The 9,230-nt window shown below is 52.1% G+C and overlaps 1 protein-coding gene across 1 annotated transcript; it reads right to left on the bottom strand.

Annotated features, from left to right (window-relative positions):
• Positions 1 to 8,056: 8,056 nt before the first annotated feature.
• On the bottom strand, positions 8,057 to 8,980 carry LOC311428551 (olfactory receptor 14C36-like; the record flags this gene model as incomplete). The annotated part of the gene is made up of 1 exon (XM_084539948.1): positions 8,057 to 8,980. One exon carries the CDS (start codon positions 8,978 to 8,980, stop codon positions 8,057 to 8,059), a length of 924 nt encoding a protein of 307 aa, XP_084396074.1.
• Between the last annotated feature and the right edge of the window lie 250 nt (positions 8,981 to 9,230).

The raw sequence follows: 9,230 nt of genomic DNA, 5'->3' as shown, positions 1-9,230 counted from the left end.
TTCTCCAGGCTGAACAAGCCCAGCTCCCTCAGCCGCTCCTCGTAGGACTTGTTCTCCAGGCCCCTCACCAGCTTCGTCGCCCTTCTCTGCACCCGCTCAAGCACCTCGATGTCCTTCTTGTAGCGAGGGGCCCAAAACTGAACACACGTTCATATTTGCTTGTTGATGTAGGGCAGGACGGACTCCTTCCATTCCCATAGCAGTCCCATATTCCCAGTGTCCCCTTCAGCCAGCATTGACCAAAGCTTACAAAAGGGATCTGCCAAAACCCTTCCATAAAGAGGGCAAGGATTTTGGGGGGCTAGATACAAGATGGAGTAGGCTTCTTTTTTTCCCAGAGAAATCTATTGGAAGTACTCATTGCCTTTTTGTCCTTGAACAGGTCCCTGTGCCCAATGGCACCAAATGTCCAATGACAGCAGCTCCATCACCGAGTTCCTGCTGCTGGCATTCACAGACACACGGGAGCTGCAGCTCCTGCACTTTGCACTCTTCCTGGGTATCTACCTGGCTGCCCTCCTGGGCAACGGCCTCATCATCACAGCCGTAGCCTGCGACCACCGCCTCCACACCCCCATGTACTTCTTCCTCCTCAACCTCGCCCTCCTCGACCTGGGTGACATCTCCGCTACCCTCCCCAAAGCTATGGCCAATTTCCTCTGGGACACCAGGGCCATTTCCTACGCAGGATGTGCTGCTCAGGTCTTTCTCTTTTTCTTCTTCATTGGAGCTGAGTTTTATCTCTTCACCGTCATGTCCTATGACCGCTATGTTGCCACTGCCAGCCCCTGCGCTACGGGACCCTCCTAGGCAGCAGAGCTTGTGCCACCATGGCAGCAGCTGCCTGGGGCAGTGGCTTTCTCAACGCTGTACTGCACACTGCCAATACATTTTCACTGCCTCTCTGCCAGGGCAATGCCCTGGACCAGTTCTTCTGTGAACTTGCTCAGATCCTCAAGCTCCCCTGCTCATATGCCTACCTAAGGGAAGTAGGTCTTCTTGTTCTCACTGGCTGTTTATCTTCTGGATGTTTTGTTTTCATTGCTCTGTCCTATGTGCAGATCTTCAGGGTCGTGCTGAAGATCCCCTTGCTGCAGGGACGGCACAAAGCCTCTTCCACGTGCCTCCCTCACTTGACTGTTATCTCCCTGTTTCTCTGCACAATCATGTTTGCCCACCTGAAGCCCCCCTCCATCTCCTCCCCATTCCTGGACCTGGTGGTGGCAGTTCTATACGCGGTGGTGCCTCCAGCATTGAACCCCCTCATCTACAGCATGAGGAACCAGGAGCTTAAAGAGGCTCTCAGGAAATTGATGATGACGTGTTTCAAAAACGACAATCTGCTCAACCTCTTCTGCATATGACTTGTAACCTGGTTTATTACAGGACTACCAGTCTTCTGTTGCTTTTGTGGTTCTTTTGTTGTTGTATTCCCTCTGTTTCATTTTGCTTAGGTTAGGATTGTTTGTGTGTTTGTTTGAATTTAAATGTTCTTTCAGTGCTGCTAATGTTGCCCAAAAAAATGTCATTACCATCCCACTCCCATTTCAGTACGTACCTTTCTAGAGTAGCCCAGAGGTTACACTGCAGGAGGAATCTTTGTGAATATAAACAAAATAAAGAACCTTATATAGACTTGCTTGTCTGACATGCTTTTTATGAGACCATTTGTGTGTCTGCAGGGCAGTGCCTGTATGTAGAGTCCAAAGAGGCTCCTCATTCTGCCAGGCTGGGCACCTCTGAGCACCCCATGGCCACAGCTGGGGGATGTGGTCAGTGGCAGGGCCCCCACTAGCTGGCTCTGACACCCAGCCTGACCAGCACGGCCCTGCAAAGTGCCCCGGGCACCACAGCCCCCTGGCTCTGCAGAGCAGCACCACCAGCTGGGGCTGTGGGAAGCATGGCCAGGGGCTGCAGCAGTGGCCGGCGAGGCCAGCACAGATGGGCTCACCTGGGAGAGGCTCCCTGGGAGATGGGGTGGCTTAGGAGAAGAGCAGGGCCTGTCCATGTACAGGGGAGACACGGGACCTGAAATCCCTTGCTGCTGCTGCTACCTGCAGGCACATGGTATGCACAGGAACACGAGTGAGCACAAAAGCCATCAGCTATCCCTAGGGGTGCCATGAAAGCCAGTGGCGCAAAGAGTGTCCCGAGGTCCCTTCATTCTGAGAGAAACAGCCACGGGGCATCTGCCTGAATAGCACAGAATAGGCACCTTCAGACACTGTCTAGTTCAAAGTGCAAGAGCTGAATGCAGCTCTGGGGTTTGCTTCATTGAATCTCTGAGGCCCCTGTGTACCCTGTCCTGCCCTGTCTCTGCTGTCCTGCAGGGCAGGGGCCAGGGTGGTGACACCAAAGGGATGCCTTTGGCTGTGGAACATGGGGCCCGGCAGAGACGAGGACTTGAGGAAGAGGGCAGAGCAAGGCAGCAAAGACAGCACGAGCGGTGGTTTTGGTGCACGGCCATGTTTGTGCCAGGAGCCTGAGTGAGCAGCAGCTGGCAGGAGGCAAGGGGAGGCCAGGAAGCACCTCCCCAGGCTGCTCCTGCCAGCAGAGACAAGGCCGCGGCCGAGGGGAGGGGAGGGGGCTGGAAGGGTGGTGGTGAAGTCCCTGCCTCTGTGCAGCCTGGTTGCCCTGCAGGAGATGTACTGGCCGGCAGGCCTCGTGAGGCCACCCAGCACATCACAGAGCACCCCAAGGCAGCAGGGATGGCACTGGAGAGGCAGGTGGTAGAGCCCAGCCAGGGGCTGGCTGGGAGTCCCCTCTGCTGCAGCCGACAGACGGAGCGTGGCAGGAGGCGGACAGGCAGGGATTGTGGCTGCCACACTCATGGTTGCCTTGCCACAGGCTGCTGCGGAGCTCAGGGCATGGCCACCATTACGCCGCCCCTTGCAAGGCTGGGACAAAGGCTACTCAGCCTCCCTAGCAGTCCCAGGTCTAGGGTCAGCCATGGCACCAGGAAATGGAGGTCTGTGAGATGCCGGCATCCCTGCTGCCAGGTCCAACAGAGCCCTAGCACAGGGCGCCTGTGCCCCTCTGGGCCAGCCCCTCTGCCCAGGCCAGAGCAAGAGGTACTCAGTACTTGAGGCGTGGCCTCACCAGAGCAGAGTACAGGGGGACAATCCTTCACCTGGTCCTTCTGGTTACACTACTGCTGAAAATAGCCATAATGCCATTGACCTTCTTGGCCACCTGGGCACACTGCCGGCTCATGTTCAGGTAACTGTTGACCAACACTCCTAGATCCCTTCCCTCTGCACAGACGGTAGTGCTGCATGGGGTTGTAGCCGAATTGCAGGACCCAGCACTTAGCCATGTTGAACCTCAACCCCTTGTTCCTCTGCCCATCAATCTGACCTGTCCAGGTTGTTCTGCAGGACCTTCCTCTGTTGGATCAACATTGTCCCCTGGCTTGGTGTCATCTGCAAACTTACCAAGGGTGCACTCAATTCCCTTGTCCAAATCATCAATAAAGATATTAAAGAAGATGCTCCCCAACACCAACCTCTGAGGAACACCACTGGTGACTGGTCACCAGCTGGATTTCACTCTGTTCACCACTGCTCTCTGGGCCTGGCCATCCAGCCAGGTTTTAACCCAGAAAAGCGTGTACCTGTCCAAGCCATGGGCCTCCAGCTTCTCCAGGAGAATCCTGTGGGAGACCATGTCAAAGGCCTTGCTGAAGTCTAGGTAGACTAAGTCAATAGCCATCCCCTCATCCACCAGGAGGATCACCCAGTCATAGAAGGAGATGAGGTTGGTCAGGCAGGACTTGACTTTCATGAACCCATGCTGACTGGGCCTGATTCCCATGTTGTTCTGCATATGCTATGATTGCATTCAAGATGACCTGTTCCATCACCAAGGCCTCCAGCTGGACTTGACTCCATTCACCACGACTCTTTGGACTCGGCTATCCAGCCAGTTTCTAACCCAACGAAGCGTGCGCCAGTCCAAGCCAAGAGCAGCCAGTTTCTTGAGGAGAATGCTGTGGGAAACGGTGTCAAAAGCCTTGCTGAAGTCAAGGTAGACCACATCCACAGCCTTTCCCTCATCCACCCAGCACGTCACTTTGTCATAAGAGGAGATCAGGTTTGTCAAGCAGGACTTTCCTTTCATAAACCCATGTTGACTGGGCCTGATCGCCTGCTTGCCCTGCAAGTGCTGCGTGATGACTCTCAAGAGAATCTGCTCCATGAGATTCCCTGGCACTGAGGTCAAACTGACAGGCCTGTAGTTTCCCGGGTCTGCCCTCCGGCCCTTCTTGTAGATGGGCATCACATTGGCTAGCTGCCAGTCAACTGGGACCTCCCCCGATAGCTGGGACTGTTGATAAATAATGGTAAGTGGCTTGGCCAGCTCCTCTGCCAGTTCCCTCAGTACCCTTGGGTGGATCCCATCCGGCCACATCGACTTGTGCACATCCAAGTGCCGTACCAGGTCACTAACCAGTTCTTCGTGGATAGTGAGGGCCACATCCTGCTCCCCATCCCCTTCCACCAGCTCAGGGTACTGAGTATCCAGAGAACAACCGGTATTGCCGCTAAAGACTGAGGCAAAGAAGGCATTGAGCACCTCCGCCTTTTCCTCATCTCTTGTAACTAAGTTTCCCCTCGCATCCAGGAAAGGATGGAGATTCTCCTTAGTCCTCCTTTTTGTGTTGATGTATTTAAAAAAACATTTTTTGTTGTCTTTAACGGCAGTAGCCAGATTGAGCTCCAGATGAGCTTTGGCCTTTCTAATTTTGTCCCTGCACAGCCTCTCAATATCCTTATAGTCCTCCCTAGTGGCCTGTCCACTTTTCCAAAGATTATAAACCCTCTTTTTTCTCCTAAGCTCAAGCCACAATTCTCTGTTGAGCCAGGCTGGTCTTCTTCCCCGCCAGCTCGTCTTTGGGCACGTGGGGACAGACCGTTCCTGTGCCATTAAGATTTCCTTCTTGAAGAGCGCCCAGCCTTCCTGGACTCCTCTGCCCTTCAGAACCACCTCCCAAGGGACTCTACCAACCAGTGTCCTCAGCAGCACAAAGTCAGCCCTCCGGAAGTCCAATACAGCGGTTTTACTGGTCCCCTTCCTGGCCTCGCCAAGAATAGAGAACTCCACCATTTCGTGGTCACTCTGCCCAAGACCGCTCCCGACAATCACATCCTCCACCAGTCCTTCTCTGTTTGTGAAGAGAAGGTCTAGCGGGGTGCCACCCCTGGTAGGCTCACTAACCAGCTGTGTCAGGAAGCTATCTTCCATGCCCTCCAGAAACCTCCTAGACTGCTTTCTCTGGGCTGTTTACCAGTTTACCAGGCACTGACGTGAGAATGACAGGCCTGTAGTTGCTAGGGTCTTTTTTTTTTTGGCCTTTTTGAAAATTGGTACAAAAAGGGCAAGAAAGTATCAGGGGCAGTTGAGCATAAGATGACCTGCACACCCGAGTTCCTGATCCCAAACCCTTGAAGTCCCTTTGATTGCTCGCAGATTATGCATTGCCATTTCTTCTCCTTCCAGATGTAGGACGAGCAATCTGTAATAGTCTGAGGGTTGAACCAAGCTGGGAAGTCTCATAGAATCATAGTATCATAGAATATCCCGAGTTGGAAGGGACCCATAAAGATCATCAAGTCCAACTCCTGGCACTGCACAAGTCTACCCAAAAGTTTAGACCATGTAACTTCTTCTCCATAATTTTACCAGGCACTGACGTGAGACTGACAGGCCTGTAATTGCTACGGTCTTCTTTCTTACCCTTCGTGAAAATTGGGACAACATTTGCCAGCTTCCAGTCTACTGGGACCTCTCCAGATTCCCAAGATCATTAAAAAATAATTGAGAGAGGTCCCGTGATGACATCAGCCAGCTCTTTAAGCACCCTGAGATGGATCCCATCTGGACCCATGGACTTGTATGGATCCAGGTGGAGCAACAAATCCTGCACACTTTCAGGGTTGGTTGGGAGTTTGTCATTCCCACCGTCTTGGTCCACCTGCTCAGGGCACCCAGGGTCCTGAAGCCCATCATCAGCATTGAAGACAGAGGTGAAGAAGGCATTAAACGTCTCTGCTTTGCCTATGTCATTGTCTGTGAGGAGACCTTCCCCGTCAAGCAGCGGACCTATGTTTTCTTTGGTTCTCATTTTTCTATTAAAATATCTAAAAAACCCTTATTTATCATCTCTCACAGACATGGCCAACGTCAACTCTAGTTGGGCTTTGGCCCCATGAATTTTCTCCCTACAAACACGAACAGTGTCCCTGTATTCCTTCCTCGTCACCTGACCCTCCTTCCAGCAGCCGTACACTTTCTTTTTCTGTCTAAGCTCCAGTAGAAGATCCCTGGTCAGCCAGGCCAGCTTTCTGCCCTGCCTACCTGCCTTCTGATATTTTGGAATCACCTGATCTTGTGCTTTTAGGAGGCAGTGCTTAAAGACTGACCAGCACTGATGGACACCTATACCTTCAAAAGCACCTTCCCAGGGGACCTTGCTGACTAGTTCCCTGAGCAGCCTCAAGTCTGCTTTCCCCATATCCAGGGCTGAAGTTTTGGTGGCAGTTTTCCTTCTCTCACCATAAATTCTAAACTCAACTACTTCATGGTCACTATGACCGAGACAGCCGCCAATTGCCACGTCTCCCACAAGACCCTCTCTGTTTTCCAGCAACAGATCAAGGAGGGCACCTTTCCTAGTTGGTTCCCTTAGCACCTGAACCAAGAAGTTATCATCTAGGTGCTTTATGAACCTCCTGGACTTACTCGTGTCAGCCGTGTGGTGATCCCAGTTGACGTCTCGCAAGTTGAAGTCCCCCATAAGGACAAGGGGAGTTGATCTCGAGGCATCTCTTAGTTCTGCAAAGAATAATTCATTGGTGTTGTCATCTCCTAATGATGTCTCCTTGTCATCTCCTTGTGATGTCCTTAACCCGGGCCCCAGGAAGGCAGCAGACTTCCCTTAGAGGAGGGTACCTTCTACATATTGGACCCTCTGTTTCGTTGATTGTTGAATCACCCACAACTAAAACTCTCCTTTTCTTCCTCCTGTCTGTGGTCACTATAGAGGGGGTTGGCCTTTCCAACCCTAGCAATATATCTGGTGGAGGGGGATTGTAGCCTTCTCCATCCATCGATTGCCTTTTAGCCTCCAGGGCCTTATATCTGTTGTTCAGGTCTACCTGATAGGGTGATATGGGTGAAGGAGGATTTTACCAGCCACCTCGAGCCTGGACTTGTTTCCTTTCATTCATATCCTTCTGCCTTGTGTCTGCTGAGGGATGGATACTTCATTCCCTTTGAGTTGGGAAATTCCTGGTGCCTGTTCTTGTTCCACAGAGGCCAGAGTTAGGCATCAACAGTCTATCTCCCTCTCTGAATCCTAGATGTTCATAAGTTTTATAACCTCTTTTCATAGCTCAGCTACCATGCAGAGCAGGTCTTCCACCTGCTCATATCTTACGCAATTGCTGTCTCTGCAGCTGTCCAACGGTGGTGTAAAGCTTTGGCACTCCCTGCAGCCTGACACCTGGACAGCTGTGTACTTTTTTGGAAGTTCAGTTTGGGTCCCCACCTCCTTTCTGGAAAGTGTGGAGGTGGCCTTCTGCTGTTTGCCCTGAGCGGTCTGTCACAGGAACTCACTGCAGCACCCTGCCTGCATGAACTGCCACACAGACTGCCACAACATGCCCTGACTGGTACCTAATGTCTTGTTTGCCTGCTCTGTGCACAGCATTTCTGGTTGCTCATGCTCCCTAGGGTCTCCCAATTGGCTCCTGAAGGGCTGTCTTCAAACTACAGAGGGGGGCAGTACTGAAGGGAAACCCCTGCACACCGCAGTTCCCCTGCTCCTATGCAGAAGGTGTCTGCCCTGGAGCCAATCACCTTGGTGAGTGAGAGTCATTATAATTGGGTGAAATGGGTTTAAATACACAGGCACAATGAATAGTGAGGTTTAATGGTAAACAACAATTCTAATAAACTGGGAAAAAAATACCGCAAGACAAGAATAGAAACCAGGCTTGGCCTATCATGAGTAACATTATGAGCAATTTTCAGAAAAATGCAGTAAGCTTATGGCTTATGAAATACACCCAGTCATCAGTTTCCACATTACATCCTTGAGGTCCTGGTTCCTCATGCTGTAGATGAGGGGGTTCACTGCTGGAGGCACCACCGAGTACAGAACTGCCAGCGCCAGGTCCAGGGAAGGAGAAGAGATGGAGGGGGGCTTCAGGTGAGCAAACATGACTGTGCTGACAAACAGTGAGACAATGATCAGGTGAGGGAGGCACGTGGAAAAGGCTTTGTGCCGTCCTTGCAGTGAGGGGAGCCTCAGCACAACTCTGCAGATCTGCACATAGGACAGAGCAATGAAAATAAAACACCCCAACATTAGAAAAGCAGTAAGCACAATCATCCCAGCTTCCCTTATGTAGGAGTCTGAGCAGGAGAGCTTGAGGATCTGGGGGATTTCACAGAAGAGGTCCCGGGCATTGCTTTGGTCAAGAGGTATTGAAAATGTATTGGCAGTGTGCAGCACAGCATTGAGAAAGCCACTGCCCCAGGCAGCTGCTGCCATGGTGGCACAGGCTCTGCTGCCCAGGAGGGTCCCGTAGTGCAGGGGCTGGCAGATGGCAACGTAGCGATCATAGGCCATGATGGCGAGAAGAGAAAACTCTGCTAGAAGGAAAAAGAGTAGCAGAAAGAGCTGTGCCACACATCCTGCATAGGAAATGGTCCTCATGTTCCAGAGGGCATTGGCCATGGCTTTGGGAACAGAGGTGGAGATGCCACCCAGGTCGAGGAGGGCGAGGTTGAGGAGGAAGAAGTACATGGGGGTGTGAAGGCGGTGGTCGCAGGCTACGGCTGTGATGATGAGGCCGTTGCCCAGGAGGGCAGCCAGGTAGATGCCCAGGAAGAGCCAGAACTGTAAGAGCTGCAGCTCCCGTGTGTCTGCAAATGCCAGCAGGAGGAACTCAGTGATGGAGCTGCTGTTACACATTTCCTACCTTTGGGCAAGGGAGCCTGACAAAAGGAAGAAATGACAGTGCAAAATTTAAGGACTTCTTTTGGACCACTACATATCTCAAGAAACACCCCACAAAGCAAAACACTGCCTCATTCATTTCAGGAGGATCTTTCTGCTGCTCCTTGTCTTATGTCTGGTTGTTGCTCTGAGGGTGCCACAACAAGCAGGGTGCTCTGCTGTGAGCTCTGCGGCAGTCAGTCCTGGTCTGCAGCAACACTTAGAA

Source organism: Aythya ferina, assembly GCF_964211825.1.
Source record: "Aythya ferina genome assembly, contig: HAP1_SCAFFOLD_92, whole genome shotgun sequence".
NCBI lineage: Eukaryota > Metazoa > Chordata > Aves > Anseriformes > Anatidae > Aythya > Aythya ferina.
This window is presented reverse-complemented; position numbering and strand designations above follow the sequence as displayed.